The sequence below is a fragment of the Lissotriton helveticus genome, chromosome 2_1 (assembly GCF_964261635.1).
Source record: "Lissotriton helveticus chromosome 2_1, aLisHel1.1, whole genome shotgun sequence".
Classification (NCBI taxonomy): Eukaryota; Metazoa; Chordata; class Amphibia; order Caudata; family Salamandridae; genus Lissotriton; species Lissotriton helveticus.
In genome coordinates, this window is record NC_136059.1 from 1,391,351,264 (window position 1) to 1,391,373,690 (window position 22,427).

At 46.9% G+C, this 22,427-nt stretch overlaps 1 protein-coding gene across 1 annotated transcript in view; it reads left to right on the top strand.

The window, feature by feature from the left end:
• Nucleotides 1-22,427, top strand: part of ANP32B (acidic nuclear phosphoprotein 32 family member B) — a 210,302-nt gene that overhangs the window by 80,658 nt on the left and 107,217 nt on the right. The window contains exon 3 of the mRNA XM_078676330.1: nt 19,804-19,926. Within this exon, the coding sequence (XP_078532456.1) occupies nt 19,804-19,926 (123 nt within the window). The remainder of the gene's footprint in view (nt 1-19,803; nt 19,927-22,427) is intronic.

Consider the following 22,427-nt stretch of genomic DNA (forward strand, 5'->3'; position numbering starts at 1 on the left):
ATTGATTCTCCAGTATTGGGGTATCTTTCATAGATTCACATGCTTGAATCATTCCCTGTCGTCGAAGTGGGAGTCCCACAGTACATAAAAAGCAGTATGCAATGATTTTAACATTAAAGTTGTTAGAGAAAAACATTCACTTTAATATCTTGTCCTAGTTATTAGGAATGGTCCAAACTCCAGCCAGTCTGGTGACAGCACCCTCTCGAAACACTCTTCACAGAGGCTCCAGGCTCTCAGATTTTCTTCCGCACGTCGTGTGAAGGGAGTCAGCTTCGGATCAGTAATTTCTTTTTGGCCTTCAGAAATGTTTCTCATCTTCAGATCAGCATGTCTTCTTCAAAAAGATCTCTCTTAAAGCATTGTGACTCTTGTGGGAAACTCTGACTTCATTTGGATGATCCCCGCAAGAAGTGGATCTACTGCCTTTACCCTGATAATCAGGTGTGAGACTGTAAAATTTGCAGAACCTTTTCTCAAAAGTCCTTGAGAGATAGGTCGTCTTCTGTGGCTACAGAACTTAAAATCTAAGGACAATCCTCTGTCTGATGAGGAGAGTGATTCCTCACTCAAAACCACAGCTTCAAAGAAGAGGGCAAGAGAGGTGGTGCTGGTGTCTCCTAAGGCTGCTAAGGTGCTGAAGGAACATCACCACACCTTAAAACCTGATGACCAGCCTTCCTCTTCAAAAAAGGAACCAGTTTATCATAGGGGCCAATCTGTGCCCTATACACCTTCTCAAGCCTCTTCAAAAATAAAGCTGACGTCCATGTCTCTTCCAGAGACAGCTCTATCATATAAAAAAGATGCTCCGTCCACCAGAAGTTCTGTCACCGCAACTACGACGACGACTTTCTCTCCGCCTCAGTACAAGCTGATCAGGTCGTCATCCTCTTCACCGTCGATTATAGTCTCTGTAAGGGTGAGACCATGTTCGTAGACTAAGACAAAAGGACTTGTGTCAAAACTATTGTCTACGTATATATCGTCCCCGTAGCAGCTGTCGGCGACTCTGAAGAATAAAAATCTTTAGTCAGCGTTATCCTCTTCGACTGTAGCCCTGTCGACGGCAGCCCCATCGACATAGCCTTGTCAACGAAACCATAGACTATGGACACTGACCTCATTCGACAATTGACGTCAAGTCTGTCGACGGAAGAACTGTCGATGAAAACGTCATCCACTGCATCCTTGTCAGTGGTTTGCTTAACATCGTCGTCGTTGTCCCTGTCAACGGTTTGGCCAGCATCTCAAGAAAATTCTGCAGATTCTACATCCATGACGATGAAAACTCTCTCAACTACAGTTTTTCAGCCTAAAAGAAGAGCTTCCCTAGAAGTGATAGTACTTATTCACACCAATCCAAGTAAGGTATACCCCTGTCCTCCAGAGGAAATATTTTATTACGGAGGAAGAATCGGAGGACAATGTTATGTTTGGTGTGGCTCGCAGTTCTTCACACCTTCTCATAAAGTGTCAGGATGACGAGGAGGAGGACAATGCTTAGTATCCTCAGGACCCCAACCAGGATAGGCAAAGGGAATAAATCATTCAAATGCCTGTTTCCCTAGTTTCAAACCTACAACATATGGTAGAAGACTACTACCGCAGATTTCCTCCTTCAGCATCTTCAGTTCCTCAAACTCCTATTAAGCAGCCTTCCTTGCTAATTAGATCTCCCCCTCCTGTTTCTCCACTAACTATAGCAACTCAATTACGGGATCAGGAAATTCATAAAACTGACGAAGAGAGGGAGAGAAGGGCGAATTGGATGAGGTATCACTACCTAATGAATAGGACGACTACCAAATTCAATCACCATCACCTTCCACCCCTCCTCTGATAGATTTGCCACCAGATTACATAGGGGGTTTCCATACCCTTATGGAGAGAGCGGCAGAGAGGTTCCAGCTTCCCATGATAACCAAGCAAGCTGATTTGTTTCTTTTACGATTTCAAGGAACCGACCAAGTGACAAGTTCACTCAATCCCCATAGTAGATTTTATATGGCAGGGGGCTTAAAAGTTATGAGAACACAATCATCAATTCCGGCAGTTTTACCTAAGTTGGAGAAGTATAAGGCACCTGACAATTCGTATGCCTGCCTACCTTATTGGACAACCGGATTCAGTTATATCTCGAGCTGCTCAACGTCGTGCCAGAAATCCTGCTTCTCCTCTGTCTGCCCCTCCTGATAGAGACGAAGACGCCTCGATTCCATCGGTAAAAATGTTTTTGCCATGGCGGCAGCCACCGTTAGAGCGGTCAATTCTCTTGCCATTCTGCACAGGTACGGCTGCCAAATGTGGTCGAACATTTCACCTTTTATTGAAATGTTGCCTGAGGAATCGAAGGCTGAGGCGTTAAAAGATTCTTCAGGAGAAAGAAAGGATCTCCGTTGAGATCATTGTAGATGTTTCCTCTACAGGATTTAGTCAATCGGCTGGGGCAGCGGTCCTGAGACATCAGGGCTGGTTAAAAGCTACTTCTTTCAGGCAAGAAGTTCAGTGAAAGTTAATTGATATGCCTTACGATGGCAAATCCCTAATTGGTCACCATATTGACGAAGCCCTTCAAACCATCAGATACTGCAAAGGCTCTTGGAACAATGCAGTTCAGAAAGCAGACACTTTGTGGAGCAAGGGGACGTGGTTTGTCCTCCTTTCGGGGAGGTTATAGCCAGTACAAGCAGTAGCAGCCGTATCAAAGTCAATCCTGATACTCCTCATCGCAACATCAGCAGTTGTTCAAACAACCTCTTGCCGTTTCCTACAAACATCACAGAGGAAAACTGCCTTCAAAGGCAGAAAAAACACCAAGAAACCGTGACAAACGCCCACTGCCGGCCACAGTTGCCACCAATCCTGCCAAGGGCGGTGGAAGAATTTCACTTTTTCCTCCCCGAATGGTCTTCAATAACAACAGACAGATGGGCTTTAGATGTGGTTTCCAATGGTCACACTTCAGTATTTCAAAAGATTCCTCCGAACTGCCCTCCCTGAGGCCCCCCTCCTTCTCATCTAAAAGCACTTTTTTCTCAGATAAAGATAATGCTGCACAAAGGAGTCATCGAAGTGGTACCAGGTGTACAGTGGGGAACAGGATTCCATTCCTCATAAGAAAGAAATCTGAGGAGTGGCGTCCCATCTTAAACCTTTGTTCTCTAAACACATTTCTGCAAAAGCAATCCTTCTGTATGTTATCTCTTCAGGAGGTGCTTCAATTAGTAAATCAAGAAGATTTCATGACAACCTTAGACCTTAAGGACTCCTATTTTCATTTCTCAATTCTCCCCAGGCACAGAAAATTCTTAGGCTTCAGAGTGGCTGGCATGGACTTTCAGTTCAGAATCCTACCATTTGGCCTTCGTTCAGCGCCCCGAATGTTCACCAGGGGCCTAGCACATATGGCGGCTCACCTACGACATGCATTAATACAAATCTTCTCTTATCTGGACAATTGCCTCATAAAGGCAAAATCCTTCGCAGTGGCGAACATTCATACTCAGAAATGTCTCTTTCTATTCCAGTCCTTGGGTCTTTCCATCAACCTTCCAAAATCTCCACTAATTCCCTCAAAAGTAAGAACCTTTTTAGGAGCAATCTTGGAATACTCACCAGGCGAAGGCCTTTGCCTCGCAGGAAAAGCAAGAAAAGATCCGCAAACTTACAGCTCTACTCCTCGTTAAAGTCCACTTCAGTTCGGAAGTACAAATCACTTCTGGGGATGTTGTCCTCCTGCATTCCCCTCATTCCCAACTGCCGCTTCCGGATGAGGCCATTGCAAGAGGAGCTAGACAGTCAGTGGCTACAAATCTCAGGGTCCTTCTAGGATATGATAAAGAGAACACCTCAAATGAAGGAGGTACTCCAATGGTGGACTCACATCACGAACATAGCCGCAGGCCTGTCGTTCCATGTAGATTTGCCAAATTACATAATTACGACCGATGCATCCCTAGAGAGGTGGGGAGCACATTTGAAAGGGCTGATAGTCAAGGGAAAATGGGATAGCCAACAACGATCCGTACACGTCAATCTGTTGGGGTTAAAAGCAATATTCCTGGCCCTGAAATCTTTTCTCCCAAAAATATCAGGAGCATCAGTCTTAATTTGGACAGACAATACAACAAGCATGCACTATTCGAACAAACAAGGAGGGACCAGATCAACTATGCTATCCCTACAGGCCCAGCAAATTTGGGATTGGGCAATTCAACACCAAATATTGTTAAATGCGGAACATGTTCCAGGAGTGGCCAACAACTTAGCGGATCCCTTGAGCAGGTCAATTATAGCCAACCATGAATGGGAGCTTCACCAATCGACGCTGGATCGCATCTTTCTGTTGTGGGGCAAACCAAGGTTAAACCTATTTGCGACCAGTCTGAACTGCAAATTCCAATTCTTTGCCAGCTGGCTACCCCAACAGGGATCATGCGGGAATGGGTTTTCGATAAGTTGGTAAAAGATTGATGCTTAATGCTTTTCCTGCAATTCCTTCAATCCCAAGGGTGCTTTGGAAGATGAGGAAGTAACCTTGCTGAATACTACTCAAAGCATCCAGGTGACTGCACTAGTTCTGGTTTACAGAGCTTCTGCTCCTATCAGAGTTCAAACCCAGGTTGTTACGTCCAATACAGAAATTACTAATGAATCACGGCCAGGTCTGCCATCCGTACCAAATATCTCTGCGAATATCAGCTTGGCTCCTGAACACTATGAGTTTGCCGACCTAATCGTACCTGCTGACTGTCGGGAATTCCTGGCGAATGCTAAAGCGCCATCCACCATCAAGACTTACAAGCTTAAATGGAAGAGATTCTGCCATTGGTGTGCAAGCTCAGAAGTGCATCCTATCCAATCTACACCAGAACAATTACTGCCTTTTTTCCTGCATCTGGCTAAATCTGTACTAGGAGGAAGGGGTCCCAGTGTGAACAAAAATTACTACACATAAAACACAGACTGAAACTCACAGAACAGTCAATGTATCCACACTGTTTTAATTCTTAATGGGATAAAGTATATTCAATATACATGACAGTTTACCAAGAAATATACGGTGGTTGCAAAGTGCCCAGGAGAGAGCAAGGAGGGAAGTGAAAATCAAGTGAGGATGTGGGATAGAGAGAATTAGTGACATTAAAATCAGTTAATTGGCAATATTCTCTTGCCAAATTTAATGCAAAACAAACTGACCAAGGGTTCCGGCATTTCAACAAAAAGACATACTTCACATGGTACAGTTATTATTACAATGGTGGCGTGAAGTTGTCACTGAACAAGGTGGTTGTCGACGTTTCGACCCTCAAATATACGCAGGGATAATTTGTGCCCTTGCTGTGGGGTCTTCTTCAGGACCAAAGGGGGGAAGGGGGCAGGCAACCTGCAAATTCGGAATCACACCGTGATTGCTGGTGACATCACATGGGGATTACATATTGGATACGAGTCGACTACTTTGAAAACGTAGATAAATTGCAGTAATCGGTGAACCCAGTGGCACCGTTCTTAATGTGGTTCAGGGTCAATGCTGTCAGTAAACCGCGGGTTCAAAGACTCCGTGGTGTTAGCGCCGAATCAATCAGGACTGAGAACGCCATCAGATGGAACAGGCTGGGAAGAGCAATGAGTACTGAATCCCTTCGTCCCTCAATTCTTTTTTCACGGCCAGGAAGGACGCCCTATTTTTCTGGACTTCCTGAGTATAATCCGGAAAGATCGTTACCCTGCTATTGTCCACTTGAAACGGGCCTTGCGAGCGTGCTCGCTGTATCAGGAGGTCCTGATCTTTATAGTGTAACAGTTTAATCACCATCGGTCTAGGCGGCCGGCCCAGCTGAGGCGGCCGAGCCGGAACCCTGTGTGCTCGCTCAAGGGAGAAGAAGGGAGAGAGGCCCTCCGGTGCCACAACCGTTTTAAACCAGTTCTCCATGTAGGCCACAGCGTCATCTCCTTCAATTTTTTCTGGAAGGCCCACTACCCTCACGTTATTCCTCCGATTGCGACTTTCGGCATCTTCCGCACGTCTCTCCAGGGTCGCCAAACGGCTCAGGATATCGTTCAGTTTATGTTCCGCAGTGACCACCGCCGGCTTCAGTTCCTGCCATAGTTGTTCGTTGTCCTTCACTTTGTCAGAGAGCTTCGCATGGTCCGCCTTTAGGAGTCCCAGCCCTGTAGCGACCTGCGCAATATCTTGGTGCAGCGAGTCTTTCGTCGCAGTTATCGCTTCCAATATGCTGTCCAGCCGCCGATTCAGCCGCTGTTCCTGGGTCGTCGCTTCCAAGGGAGCAGGAGCCCCGCCATCCTGGACCAAGGCAGTCACGTCGGCCTGGCCTCGTTCCATATCTGGTGCGCCACCATTAGCGGCCATCCAGAGTTCCTCCAGCGCCGCCCCGGGGTCGCCTCAAAGCGCTACTCCGCTCTCCCGCCGTGGAAAAACCAGCCGTCAACGTCGCCCAGCGGGGCCCAGCCTAGTGCAACGCCAGGGCCCGACCTCCGTGGCCAAAGATCGTCTTCAGGGTGCTGCTTTTCTCATGCACCTCCCAGAACATCCAATCCCAGGGCTCTTCCCACAGTACTGGAGCGTAACAGCTCCGCTCCAATGTCCAAGGAACGTGCAGGGCAGGCGTGGGCTATCAGCATAGGGTTTCAGAGATGGAGGCGATAATCCTCTCCAGCCAGGGTCTCCGTCCGCTCACAAGTACTGCGCCCCTCTAGTGCGCTCGGCGCCACCACACTGTAGTCCGCTCAGTAGTGCTACAAGGAGCTCCCCCTGTCCTCAGCCCTCCAGGGCCACCGTCAGCACCACGTGCCGGGCCATCAACGCCCCTCCACACCCTCAGCATCCGCCATTGTTCTGGGGGAATGCGAGGTCGGAATCCGGCGCGAACCAGGACCGCGCCCGCAGCAGGGCCGGCGGTCGGCGCCTCCCACTCAAGCGGCTCCGGAGGTCCGCTGCAGTGCCTCCAAATCAGCGCCCAATTGCAGCCGTAGCAGCCCCCGACATGCACACCGTCTCGTGGGTAAGCAGCTCCGCAACCGGTTACCACTGCAGGGAGGCGGGGGATGGGCGCCGCGCCCGTCGGTCCCCCGGACGGCGAGAGCTGCCCGCACGTTCCGCCCAGCGCCGGAATAGTCCGTCGGAGGGTCCCCGCTCCACTTGCCTTGAGCAGTCGATCGCGGCACTCCAGCTCCGCTCGGGACCTCCCTTTGTCCGATCTCCGTCCCCTCAGGTTCCTGGCGCCGCCATCTTTCTTTGTTGTAACTCGGCTCCGCCGAGGGCCGGGAGCCGTCGACAGCGCAGCGCCCGGGCACCAGCAGGTCTTCAACCGAGCGCCTCCGCTCCCGCTACGCTTTGGGCGGTGAAATTACCACTCAGGGGGTCTCGATCGTGTCGATTCCAGGATTAATGGTGGGATCCGGCGCGGAGCCGATCGCTCACACTGCCATCCCGGTCGGCATCCAAGCCACGCCCCCTACATTCAGGAGCTCCATGATAGATTTTCTGGGGGAAGCTAGATAAAATAGCACATCATCCGCATACAATGATATGCGATCTTCCCAGGCATCAGTCCAACGGAGCCCACGGATGGAGGGTTCCCACCTAATCCATGCCGCCAACGTCTCTAGGGCCAAGGCAAACAATAGGGGTGATAATGGACACCCCTGACGTGTTCCACGGGATAGCAGGAAATCTCTAGATATGTGGCCGTTGGCCACCACATGTGCCAGTGGGTTGGTATAGAGTAGACGGATCCAAGCGCAAAACTTAGGACTGAAGTCCAGGTGTTGCAAGGCCGCAAACAGGTATGGCCATTCCAGCGCATCAAACGCCATACTTGCGTCCAAAGAGAGGATGACTGCAGGTTCTTGTAGGGATGATTGGCGAGCCAGCGCCGCCTGTAGGCGCCGTAGGTTAAGTGCCGTATTTCGCTGGGGCATAAACCCAGATTGGTCTGGATGTATTAAAGACGATATATGGGGGGTCAATCGCAAAGCCAATAGTTTGGCCAATATTTTGGCTTCAGCGTTAATTAGGGATATTGGGCGGTAGGAACTGCAGTCTTCCGGTGGCTTACCTGGTTTGGGGATCCCTATAATCGTGGCCAACCGTTGGTCTCGGGGCAATTCTCCAGCCTCGAGGCGGTCTTGAAACATATTAAGGAGAAAAGGGGCCGTCAGGTCAGCATTTGTTTTGTAAAATTCGATGGGGATCCCATTGGGCCCCACCGCTTTGCCAGATAGCTAATAGCCGTCCGCAGTTCTTCAACAGTCAGGTCGGCTTCTAATAGCAGTGCCTCTTCAGGTGCAAGTTTCGGCATAGCAATATCCGTGATATACTCCTGCGATTCCTCTAACGTTAATGTCGAGCGTGAGGTATATATCTGCTCAAAATGATCAGCCAATGTTGCCAGTATGTCACTGGGAGTCGTCACCAGGGTGCTGTCAGATGTGCGCAGTTGTGCAATTGTTCTACCTGCTGTTTCCTTTTTGTCAAGCCATGCTAACAATTTGCCTGCCTTGTCCCCGAGTTCGTACACCCTGTGGCGTGTAGTCTGTAGCCTGGCCATGACCATCTCTCTCTGATACGCTACAAATTCAAGTTGTTTGTTTCGTACTCTCTGTAAGGAAGAAGGTGTGGGATCTTCGGTATGTTGAACTGTCGCAGCGTCTAGGTCTGCCTCTATACCATCTAGTTCTGCCCGCTTACCCTTTTTATATCCCGTGATGGAGGCTACGGCCTGACCCCTTATCACTGTTTTGTATGCTTCCCATAAAATGCTGGGTGGGGCCACCGATGACGTGTTTTCTTGGAAAAAAATTTGAGTGGTTTCCTTGAGCCCCTTCATCACCTCAGGTATAAGTAAATAATTCGGATAAATAGGAAATATGCGGCGTTTCACTGTTCGATGACATGTGTAGGACAGCAATATCGGTGAATGGTCCGATATACAACTAGGACGGATATCTACGTCCATCACCCCCCTCCCCAAGGCAGTTGCGGAGACTAAAATGTAGTCAATGCGCGTGAGGCTATTGTGAACCCCTGAGTGGAAGGTGTATTGTTTTGTAGTGGGGTGCTTATAGCGCCACGCGTCTGTAAGTCCTAGGGCATCCAATAAGCCGGTCATACGTAATCCTCCCGTCGCAGTAGGCTTGGCAGGGCACCTGTCTATATCACCGTCTACTATATCATTAAAGTTGCCCCCGATCACCATCTCTGCGTCCGGAAGGTCAAGCAAAAACGCATGTAGTGGAGGATGTGCTACCGCGTGTAGTGAAGGTGGTATATAAACTGAGACCAGATTCAACGTTTTCCCCTCGCATTGGCATGTGATGGCGGCGAATCGGCCCTGACCGTCTGTGTGTCCGTTGTATTATCAATGGGAATTGCTTTTTGATCAAAATACCTACCCCCCGAGATCCAGAGAACACAGAGTGTGCCACCATTTTGTAACCCTCACCTGTCCAATGCCTTACATGTCGAACCCAGCAAGTGTGTCTCTTATAAGAGATCCACTGCAGGTGCGCACCTTTTCAGATACTGCAATACTAGAACCCTCTTCACCTTGTCTCCTAAGCCTCGCACGTTCCATGTGAGTACCGTCAGTGGGGTCCCGGGGCACAGTGGTGCCGGTTGGGGACTAGTGCCGCGTTGATTGTGTAGAGACATAAATATCAAATACAAATTGTGTCATTATAAGCTCAACATGACCATACAGCCATAGAACATCAGCAGCCATTTGTGTCATTATATTTGCCCTTTTAAACTGTGCAAGAAATAACAAATAAACTCTTGAAAACAATGCCCTCTCCCCCACCCCCTTCCCTACCACCTTTCTGGACGGATGTGCAACTACCCGTCTCCCACCCGAAACATAACTTTGAACATCCTGCAAAGACCAGTCTACCCCATCCTCCCCCCACCCTGCCTCCCTGCTTGACGGAATTGGAACTTCCCGCCTCCCCAACAAAGCAAAGTGCATAATACCCGTTTCTTCTATACAACAACCGGGGGAAAGAAGATTGCTCTTACCCCCACAGAGCCCTTTATTCCAACATTTTTATCAACCTTGTGCCCCTTATCAAATGTCATCAAAGAAAGCAGGAGAGGAGCGGCCTGGCAAATGTCAATATACAGCAGTCAGTCCAGGCCCCCCCATATCAGCAAAACAAAAAGTACCTTAGAGCGGCTGCTGGGCGCACACATTCCTTTCAAACAGCATAATAGCACAAATAACGATACCACAATAGGCCGGCCCCAAAGAGGCCGAGTTTAGCCATCCCGTGCTGCCGCAGTGTCGGTCAGCTGTCAACAGCTCTGCAAAATGTAGGGTCCTGCAGTCACTCTTGTGCCACGCCGTCCTGTCGCTCGGTGCGCCTTTGCTCACGATGACCATTGCGGCCCTGCCTTGATACTTTGCGCCATCCCTCCAGCCAGTTTTGGGCTTCTTCCGGCGTAAGGAAGAACCATACTTTCCCTTCATCTTCCACTCTCAATTTGGCCGGGAATAGCATAGAGTATTTAATGTCTCGCTCCCGAAGGGTCTTCACGTCAAGAAAACCCCTCCTTTGCTTTGTAACTGTGACCGTGTAATCCGGGATAATCTATATCGCCGCGTTGTCAATGCGGATCGGAGGGCCCGCCTGGGCCGCCTGCAAAATTACATCCCGGCCTCTGAAGTTAAATATTTGTGCCAGAATAGGGCGCGGAGGTGCCCCAGGTCTCGATCTGCCCCCTGGGACCCGATGGGCCCGCTCCACCGAAAAGAAATTGGAGAGTCCTCGAGGCGAGTCGTGACCAGGTCCTCTACAAAAAGATCCAGGGCCGGCCCGCCGTCTCCGGTACACCTATCAGGCGAATGTTGTTCCGCCTTGAGCGTCCTTCTTGGTCCTCGAGGCGGGCCTTCAGAAACTTATTGTCCTCTTCCAGCCGGTGCACCTGCTTCTTCAGAACGGAAGTGTCCGAGGAGAGCGTCTCCGTCGTAGTCTCAATGTCTAATTTTGGAGGACATTTTGTTGAAGTCCGCACGTATTAAAGCCAGGTCAACCGCCAGAGTCCCAATTCTGGAGTCCACTTTATTCAGCGCTGCCATGATGTCGTGTAGCGTGACCTCCTGCACAGCCCCTCCCGTCGCCCCGGCAGACGAGGGGACCTTCTTGTCCTGTGTCTCCCCATGCGATTTGGTAAACGTGAATTTGTCCAGCTTCACCTGGTTAGCCCCCCTTCTGATTCCTGCCGCTCATGATAGCGTTAGAGAGGTGGGGGGGAGCGCACGTGGGATGGGTCACCAACAACAATGGTCGCAGACAAGGTCACAAGACCCTGCGACGAGATGAGTATGCATATAGTCTAAACCTGAAAAGAAAAACAGCAGAAATCTCTCAGGGAGGCCGGCGGGTCTGCAAAACAGGACACCACAAACTGGACAGCTGGCTGTATGGTCGGGGAGACCAACTAAATGAGATCGCATCCAGTTCAGGGGTGGATCAATGTGCTGGGGGATCCCATCGAAGAGAGCAGGGCTCCAGGAGATCCGAATAACCGGGGAATGGAGGTGGAACTCAGCGGGGCGACGTACGCCGCAGGAACTCGCACCAGGCACGGATCGTCTCATCAAATCCTCCGTGGGTGCTTGTGGTCCGGTCAGCATTTCACCCCGGTCCCGAAACAACGGACACCTCACAGCTTGGAGGCCCAGGGAGCCACTAATAATAAGCACCAACCATGTGGCCACGTGCAGCAGCCTAGCCGTTTCTTGTGAACTGGGCTCCAGCAGGGCGCTCCACCATAAGATACCTTGCCACCGTTAATTTATGGGCCAATGGGGGGGAAATGAGCACCTCACCCTCTGGCCATGGCTCGTCCTCGCAGCCCGATCTCAAGAGCTGTCCCACCTCCTCCAAACCAGGGCAGCCCGTGCGTTCCAGACGTACAGCCAACAGCGCTGCCAGCACGTAATGGCGGCCGAGGAGTTATTTTTGCGCCTTCCAAAAACACGCAGCCGCTTTCCACACCCCCACCAGGGGGACTGTCCCAATTCGAAAATGTGCCACTGGGTCCTCAGTACTGTGCCCCAAGCGCCGCACCAACCAATATTTCTGCTGGGGTAGGGTCTCCACGGGCAGCGACCCCTCCGTCCTCCTCCGGTCCGATGCGCGGTGCGCCGTAGCCGGATAGTACCGCCACTAGAGGTCTCGGCTGCTGCGTCGCGGTAGGCCGCAATCTGCCGGTGTCCGAATCTGGCGCCGGGAAGGTCGGAGAGCAACGCAGCCAGCGCCGGATGATGCCGCACCACCTCCGCTGCGTTTGCCACTCAGTTTGAGGCCATTTAGGTGACAGATTTATGTTCGGATTGACTGGGCTCTGTGTGAGGAGCACAGAGCCTCACAAGGCTGCGGCCATTTGTCTCGGCTCCAAGCCACGCCCCCGGCGCCCCATTCTTGATCTCTGCAAGTTAAACACATTCCTGAAGAAACAATCCTACCGAATGGTGACTCTGCAAGATATTCTTCACCTTCTCAACCCAAGAGATCATAGGACGGCCTTAGACCTTCAGGACTCCTATTTCCATGTACCAATTAATCTAAAATATCGCAGGTTTCTGCGATTCAGGTTATCTGGCACCCACTGCCAGTTTACAGTCCTTCCGTTCAGACTAAAACCAGCACAGCGCATTTTCACCAAAGTCCTAGCTCCAGTGGCGGTCTATCTCAGATAGGTGGAGTTCCGATTTTTCCATACATGGACGACTGGCTGATAAAGGCACAGACACCGCAACAAACTGTAAAGGCTATAACAGCCTGCCTAACATTATTCCGCGGACTAGGTCTCACAGTCAACCACCCGAAATCTCACTTGAATCCTGAAACAACTTTGATATCCTTAGGATCATTCTTGGACACGGTCCAGAACAAAGCTTTTGCATCAAATGACAGACAAATGAAAATTTGATTCCCAGCTAAAAGATTGGCCACAACAAAGTTAGTTTCTTTCTGGATATACAAATCGCTCCTCGGAAGGCTTTCTTCATGTATTCCCCTCATTCCGAACGGTCTACGGATGCGGCGCCTCCAAGAAGAATTGGACAAGCAATGGCTGCAGGCCCAAGACTAGTTCAAGGACATAGTTCACATCACTTCAACGATGACACAAGCCATTCTCTGGTGGCAGAGACATCAAATCTATCCAAAAGTCTATAATTTCTGGCCCAAATCCCCGAGTATGCCATAGCGACAGATGCATCGCTGGAAGGCTGGGATAATCATCTGCAGGACCAAACGATAAGCAGAAAATGGGATTCCAAGGAAGCAAAGCTCCACATAAATTTGCTATAGCTGAAAGCTTTTGCTTTGGCATTAAGATCTTTCCTCCCCAAGACAGCACGGTAATCTGTAGTCATTTGTTCAGACAATAACACAAGCCTATTTTACATACACTAGCAGAGAGGAACACACTGTCATGGTTGCCGCACTGGGGACATAAAAAATGACTAAAATGGCCACCGCTCAGGGGCACGCATGCGCGATGACAGGCCTGAGAGTTCATAGCGCAGCCACCCACGAGCGGCAACGCTTCTCGTTCCGGTTCTTGGAGTTGGGTACTTATCTTCTGGGTCTCCAAGGCACTTCTGGGTCCTCGGGAGAGTCCACCGTGTTCTGCTTCGTTGGGGGTTGCTCTTCTCCTTGGAGCTATTCTCTCGGCGCTCCACCTCCGCCTGCTGATATCCGTCCTCGAAAGGCTCCACCGCATCCTGCTTTGATGGGGGTTGATCTTCTCCTCTCTCGGTGTTCCTGCTTCGGTGTTCTGGTTCCTGTTGCCCTGAAAGACCAGTACAAAACAGAAAGCTGTATTACTGTCATGACGGTAACGATGCTTTGCGCTGCCATTTATTTAAATTAACCTTGCCCATGCAAATACTTATCTGATCCGGTGTTCCTGATGCTGTGGGCATCCGTTTCCTTTCTCTGGAATTTACTAACCTGTACAAAGAAGAAAAAAGGACATTAGACATAGCACCTGAATATTAAGGCTACGTTTATTTTGGTCATTAGGAAACTTAATTTTTGTGAAGCATATTAAGCACTGAAGTCTTGTAACCGAGGTAGGTTCTAGTCTAGAACCTTGTTATTTAATTTATTCCCTTTTATTGCATTTTCCCTCTAACTAGTAGTTCCCTTTCAAACACATGCCAGACAATCCTAGCGATTTCAATTCAATAGAAGAAGGGAAATCTCAAGGTATGGAATATCCCATTAGAGAGAATTAGAGATAGATTTGCCCTATTATATACTTACCAGTTTTCTGTTCTTCTCTCTTGTCTACAGTTTGTTGTGCCTTGTCCTTGCCTGGTCCTGTTGCAGCCTGGATTTCGACATGAGACCCTTATCTCTCCTTGTTTTGTTTCCCTTCTTCCCCAGGTTACCATTGTCACTTTGACCATGTTGGGTGCAATAGGTGATTTTGGGAAGTAGTGGATCCCTCTTCATGTTCAAAACGTTCCTGCGGAAACATAGATGAGTTTGACACACCCTCACTAGCACTATAGTTTCAAGCAAAGGAGATCTGGAACTGGGCGCTGCAACATCACATACCGCTCGGAGCAGAACATTTGCCGGGAGTATTCAACATTCTCCTAGACTCATTAAGCAGGACCTGCTACAAGTGGTAGCTCAACCAACTCACTGTGGACCACCTATTCCATCATCTGGGAAAATCAAACTTTTATACCTGTTTGCGGCAAAGAACAACGAAAAATGCCAATTCTTCGCAAGTTCGCATCACCAGAAGCGATTGTGGGGAAATGCGTTTCACATGGAAATGAAGAGAGCCATGCAGAGTCCTCCTCATTGCTTCAAGGTGGCCCAGACAGTTTTGATTCGCAGAGCTCCTGCGCCTGTCCGAACAACCTCTTGCTCAGCTCAAACTACTACCAATGCTGCTGACGATGAGCCAGGGGCAGGTCCGACATCCCAACACAACATCGCTACACTTATCGGCTTGGCTCCTGAGTTCAATGAGTTTGCCAATTGTAGATATTCCTTCATACTACATGGAAATACTTGTGAAAGCAAGGGCAGAGACCACTAACAAAACTTGCAAATGGAAGCACTTTTGCATCTGTTGTGCAGAACAAAAAATTCATCCTTTCTCATCCTCACCCAAGCAAATTCTCCCGTATTTACTCCATTTAGCGAAATCCGGATTAACCCACTCTTTCATCAAAGTGCATCTGGCAGAATTTTTCAAATTTAGACGTTTTAGTGACACACCGTCTTTGTGGTGTAGCAGATTCCTAAATCAATTCCTAAAAGGTCTATTCAGAATTTTTCCTCCAGTGAAGAAACCCTGCCATCGTGGCTCCTGAATGTGGTTTTAGGCCATCTCATGAAAGCTCCATTCGAGCTAATTCACAAAGTAGAATTGCAGTACTGCACTTGGAAAACAGCCCATCTCCTAGCTCTCCTATGTGCCAAGAGAGTTGGTGACATTCAGGCATTAATTGTGAAAGAGCCTTTCCTTCAATTCAAATCATACAAGGTAATTCTAAGGACCAATCCCAGATTCATCCCAAAGTCCCTTTGGACTTTCACTTTAATGAACCAGTAGTACTACACACATTCTTCCCAAATCCACAAACTGTTGCAGAGAGTCATTGCATTCTTAAGATGTCTCAAGTTCTGCTTTCGCAGAACCCATCATATCCGCAATGGGGATCAATTAGTCATAGCATGCGGAAACCACAGATAAGGTTGTCCAGTTTCTAAACAGACCATTGCCAGATGGATTGCATCCACCATTCAGTTTTGTCATAGACCAGCAGGAAAACCGATGCATGGCAAGGTTAAAGCCCATTCCACTAGACCTGTCGCTGCCTCCACAGCTCTGTTTGCTTGTGTGCCCATCCAACACATCTGCAGTACAGCAACATGGCCCAGCAGGCACACCTTCCCGAAGCATTATTGCCTTGATGAGGCTGATGCGGCTGTGGGACAGTCAGTATTACAACACCTGTTCCAATCAGGACGTAAGAAAAAGTCGCACTCAGGTTTTCATTTTCTCAGGAGATCGTATTTAATGACTCCAAAAAAAATATATATATATATAATCGGTGGGATTTATGGTCATTAACTGCGATTTACTGCTGACTAGTCTGATTCAATCATGTGAATCTAGAAAAGATCCAATACTGGAGAAGAAAATTGGTTATTCACCTGTAACTGTAGTTCTCCAGTATTGGTATATTTTATGGATTCACATGCGACCCATCCTCCTCTCTGGAGAGGCTTCCACTTTTTGTCTAAGACTAAAGTAGCACACTTGTGCTTGAAAATCTGAGGGACTCAGCCTCTCTCGGGAGAGTTTGAGGGTGCTGTCACCTGATTGACTAAAGTTTATAGTTAGGTCATTTTTTTAATACGGACATAGATAGGGTATAGAAGCAATTGTTCAGTGCCATGAGTACCTATTCTAGTAACACACATTGCTTTATTATAGAACAGTGGGACTCCCACTTCAGAGAATGATTCTAGCGTGTGAATCTATAAAAGATACCAATACTTAAGAGCTACAGTAACAAGTAAGTAACCAAGTTTCTTAGCCATGGTGTGGACTTTTCTCTAAAATACCTGCTCCTTGATATTTAGCGGAATACTTTTCATGAGAAGATAGCAGAGAAGGAAGGCTGATGAAGAAAATCTTTAAAAAGGTTTCAAAAAACGTTGATGCTGGAGCTTTTTGTTAATCACTGCCAGCATCTACTTTACAGCTAATGGGTTCCCCCAACACGGCCTGCCTTTCATCTCTCAGCACCTGCACCCTCTGGGTTGACCTTGAACAGCAGAAAGAACTTTTCTGACAGTACATAGACCTTGATGTCCTATGATAGCTTTCCTGATAGACTCTTTCCTGTCTGACATAATGAGTCTGTATTTCGAGGGTGCTGTAACCTTAAACTGATGAGAGTAGCCCTTGGCATAATATTGGTGTGTATAGCCATGGCTTTGAGGTAGAGGATTCTTTTGTTGGTGCCAAATGAGCATTTAGATGCTAGTTATTTACTCCCCGGTGATTGGAGCTATCTACAAGTTAATATTGAAAGCAGACATGCACCTTGTGCTAGACATTATTATTCTGTGAGCATTATCAGGTTGGTAAAGTAGAAGTTTCCTTGCCCTGGATCTAATTACTTAGCATTCCACCTCCTGCACACCAGTTTCTGACCTTGATACAACTAAACCAGGCTCTTCAGTACACACATGATGCTATCTGATTTCCTTTAGATTCTAAAGGAAAAGAGAACGCAAATGCAGCTGTCCAAATTCTGTCTGATTTAACTTGCCTTCCATGAGCGGCTGTTGGGACACGTAGTAATGTCTCAGTCATATAGTGAGAGCTCCTTGAATTATTTTCATGCTAATTTTCATCCTAGAAAGAGCAATAACTGTTTTTCCTCTCTATTTCTATCTGTCTGAGCCATGTCTCTTTTAATCTGTTTCTCCCATTTCACACACATATTTGTAGGTATTAATGGAACTGGCTGCGCTGCCCTGAATTTGATTGACATCTTTTTGACCAGCAGGACTCCATCATTGCCTTCTTATGCTATTTGAGTCCCTTTGACCTGTAACATGGGGCTTTGTGGCTTTGTCTTTTCCTTTATGCTTATCATATTTGTGTTTTTTTTTTTAATGTTTTTTTTAATATTTATATTTTTTTATATTTTATGTTTGACCATCTCAAAAATAGATTTCAAAACAACGATCTGTAAAATGGGGTGCACTCCAGAGATCACCTGTTTAAATACTCTTTTAACATTCATTTACAGTCTCTAAAAAAGGTCCTTGCCCCATGCTTTTGGGGCAAGTTTTTTATGTATGATGACACACTATCAGTGCTGTGTTTGAGTGTCAATTCAAAGCTTTCCCAGCGGCATATAGGCTCTTTGCTTTCTGGAAAACCTCAAGTGGATGTCTGGAGAGTTTCCACATTTTTCAGAAATAAGTAAATTCACTATTGGGAGGCTAGCCTTTCAAAGTGTTGAAAACGACTTCCCATTGATATGGAGACCACCTTCAGTGTCACAAAAGTTGAATTCAATACGGCCATCAACATTGTGAAACTTTCCTTTTACTGTCCTGTACTTGGTTTCAGAAGTAGCATTTGTATCTTGCCTTCTTTTGCAACTTTGGCCAGTAAATGCATGCATTCATGCCTGTTCTTGTTTAAATCCGAATAAATTCCTCCTTGTGTAACAGACATTACCAGCGCATTGTATTACACAGACAAGCAAGATAGGAGATGTTTGATGCCATTTCCGTTGAGGGTCAAATATATGAATATGTCCCATAGCCAAATACCTCATGATTATTACAGTTCATTGTCCTGGCATTTACCAGCCAAATACCTCATGATTATTGCAGTTCATTGTCCTGGCATTAACCAGCTCCAGTCAGAAGCTCTTGGCAGAGTGGAATGTGAACCACAAATGAGTCATAAAAAGGTCTTTTGCAAATGGGGACCCCAATAAATCTCTTTGCCTCCGCAGACAAGAAATGTCCGCCCTTCACCTCCAGATTTTAAAGGGAAGGATTCGGTGCTGGTCGAGATTTCTGTATGATTTACATTAATATCGCTGATCCAGCACTAATTATCAAGCAGACCATAATGGTTCGACATAAGTAGGTTCACAATCTCCTTCACAAATCTGTGCGGCAATGCTGGAGACTGCCATGCAGACCAGATCGTCTCTCTAGGTAACAGTGAAAATGTCCATCAAAGGCCATCATCCTTGAGCTTGGTGTCCTAGTTCCAGTATGGACAAGTGAACCTCCTGCAGGAGTGCATGAGCGTTCTTAAAGAGGCGAGGCATCATTCTGCTAGAACATCCGATTAATGTAAATTGAAGAGAATCTGCATTTGATTTTGAAAAGCAAAAAAATATCAACTCAACCACCCACCAAGAGGTAGCAATGCTTCCTTTCCTGCTTCATGTTGCAAATCTGGGGTTAACTGTTCACCTCTTTTTAGGTACATCTTGCTGCTTTTACAGCACAAAGGTTGAATCCTTCGCAGGTTTAATTTTTAAACATTCCAATGATTCAGTATTTCTTGGAGGGTTTTAGGAAATGACTCCCTTCTGTCAGAAGGCCATCTGCCACATGGGATGAACACTAAGTAATAAAGGGCATGGAGTATCTACATCCAGCTTCAAAAGTGTTGTCAAAATCGTTATGTTTTTCTTCTCTCCAGAACTGAACATATTATTGAGCGGGGTTGGTGGGTTGGAGGCTCATTTAACATGTTAGGCTACACCTCCATTTTCTGAGCATATTAGATGATGGCACTGCCAATGATCTATATCTCTGTGTTCCTTTAAAAATCTTAAAGGCACATTGTAGTTAAAGGTGTTTTTTTCTCCATATTTATGCCTTTGATTTAGTTATAGAATTGTAAGATTGTAAAATTGTGCTTCGGGGAGACTGACCAGAAGTGCTCACTGAAGTAAAATGTAATGTTCTTAATGCATTAGTCCTGATTGTGGCTGATTCGTGATTCATTTATGAATATGGTCACTTGAATAATCTATCACTTTATGTCGCTTTGAAATGCTGGTATGAAGTTAACTTTCCATGAAAATAAAGCTCCCGACTTCAGTTGTTGAAGAAGCGGAGAGGATCAGCAGTCAATAGTTTATCGTGTGATCTGTTATTTAGTGATTTCAGCAGTGATATTTTTCCATAACTAATGCTTCTACTATCGTTTTTGTCTTTCCATCTCGTTTTCTATTACATCAGCTTGAGCTTAGCGACAACAGAATTTCTGGAGGCCTTGATGCCCTAGCGGAAAAACTTCCAAACCTCACACATCTGAACCTTAGTGGAAACAAGTTAAAGGATATCAGTACATTGGAACCTTTGGTATGTACAGCAGTCTTCAAATGAGATTGCAATCGCAAAAAAATACATGTGTGTAGAATTGTACATTCTGCTTTCTTCTCCAACCACACTTTACTTTTCTTTTGAAGAAAAAAGCGTGTCTGATCATTTTGTCGTGTTTTAGTTGAATGTGAATAACCAGTGACTGACGTATTTCATCTGCATCACCTGTGTGCATATGTTCTTTATAATTAGTCTTTAACCAAACATTAATTCTTTACAGTAGCTTGTGCAGGCTTTCACACACTGGGATTGCTTTGCAAGTGTTTACACATGAGAGCTATCTTCCTCTAAATGTGCCATGCCCCCCTACCTGTGTCTAAGCCATACTTGAATGCCTAAGAGCTTGATAGGTCTTTACCAGGTCGTTTCGCGAGCACTGTATGCAAATATTATAGTACTATTTTTTTTTTTATTCAACATTTTAACAGGGGGGTCTTGTACTTGTAAAAAGCAGTCACGCCAACTTTAATCACGCCAGTTGCACCACATCCAGTTAGCCAGGCAGCAACAGTTAATGGAACTCCGAGGTTAGCCTAAAAAATTGTGGACAGCCCATGCGTTAATCGGACTCCCATGAGGGATATATTTCCCCCTGTACATTTCTTCTCAATTGTTTGATCTTGACCTTTCGACCATTCCCATTTTCATGTACCTCATTCCCTTTCACGTGTGCTTCAGCAGTAAATAAAGTAGTCACTCCCGTGTTTCGACTAAATGAGCTGGAGCCCAAAGGGGCTGATCTCAGTGGGTGACAGAGGGGAGTCATGGGAAATGAGCCAATAAAGGGGGCAACTGGAAGGGCAAAGTATTAGACTAACAAAACCCAAAGATAGCTTCAGCTAACCGAAACAACTAAAATTCTGCCCTATCAGGACAATCTCAGAGAGGGGTACCGTTTTTAGGAACACCTAGGCTCTGAGCATATAATTGATCAGGGCTATAACAGAAGGTGCCACACACTAATGTAATTAAGTCTATTCAAAATAGGTTTCTCGGAGTATGTTTTCAGGCTTGAAAATGTAGTTACAAAATAAGGCCAAAGTCTGTATATGTGTTCAAACCCTCATGCAAAGTGGCTTTCTTTAACCCCTGTGAGGTTTGTGTTACAATTTGTGGTCATGAAACCAGTATTAGATGCATAGAATGTAGAGCGTAGAATGTGGAACCTAGTTCAGGAAGTTAAGAATAGCCTTGTTGGCAGTTGCTTGCTGTGGTTGCCAAGTTTGGTCTTAAGTAGCTACTTATCAATAAATAAAGGAAAAATTACAACTGTAAAGAGTGTCTTCTCAGTGGCGACAAGGGGGATGTTTCACCTACCGGACGAACTCTATTAATGTAAATTGTGGGGGTAAACAGGCAGTCATAAGTGTTAAAGAACGGCAGCGCAATGCCGCAAGAAACTCCCAGGATTGAAGAGTAAAAAGAACTGTGCTTGCCCCATACACTTGAAGAAGGACTTAGTGGTGACCGAGCTGTGATCAGGCGTATCATATACGCATGTTCGAGACTATCTGCGCAGACAGTAAGGCTTGTGGACACGTTACTCTGCGTGGAGTGAGATGCACAAGTAGAGGGATGAGCGCTGCAGCTCTCGTGACATATATGCTACTGCTCTGGTGAGGCACACAAGCCTAGGATTGCAGTCGAATGTGTGTGCTCAGCTATCGTGTGTTGCCATTTCGAGCGGAGTGGCATACCTTAGTGAAATCGGGTGTGTTGCCGCTTACTGTTGACCATCGTGGATCAGGCGGATTTTGTGCACAACATTTCCAGGCCATGGGCATCCAATACTGACAGAAGGCTTCTGAAGTACCGGGCCTGTTATTGGATGGTGGTCTGCATCTGCCAGTCAGAGTGCACCCTGTGGTTGGCCGATCAGTGCACCTCAGTTTATTTCTGATCACAAATAGTTGTGCGCCCTCAGTGCTTCTCAGTGTTTTCTGATAATTGATTGATTTAGTGCCTGCATGTGCCTTTGTGAGTGTTACACTGTCCTGTAGTATAGCCTGCCATTGTGCGGGAACTAATGGGCAGTCCCTCAGATCCTAGAGGAGTTTGGTGCAGAACTAGTGTTCCAGAATTGGTAATAATGTGTACTGTGGAAATTTAGGCTGTGTGCACACTGCGGTTTAAGTCTTTGAGGGGAAAAAACAGCAGGCCATTTGTTCATTGTGAGAAGGATTGTCCAGACAAAAGTGACTACATTTATTTTGTTCTTTCAGGCGATGGTGTCTACATTTGTTTTTTGTGTGTAAGTTTATTGTTTGGAGTGTGTTTCCATAGTTTTGCAGTATGAATCCTTTTCTGGATTCACATCATTGCGCCACCTAATGGTTGGGTCCTGAATGGTCTTATTTTTCTCCTTGTTTTGGTTGCTGTCGACCACCATTTGGTGCCAGGTGTGTGAAGTCAGACGATATCCTGGGCGTCGTCGTGCGTGGTGGCCTTCTTCAGATTATTTTTTCCCGCCGTTGGGTCTG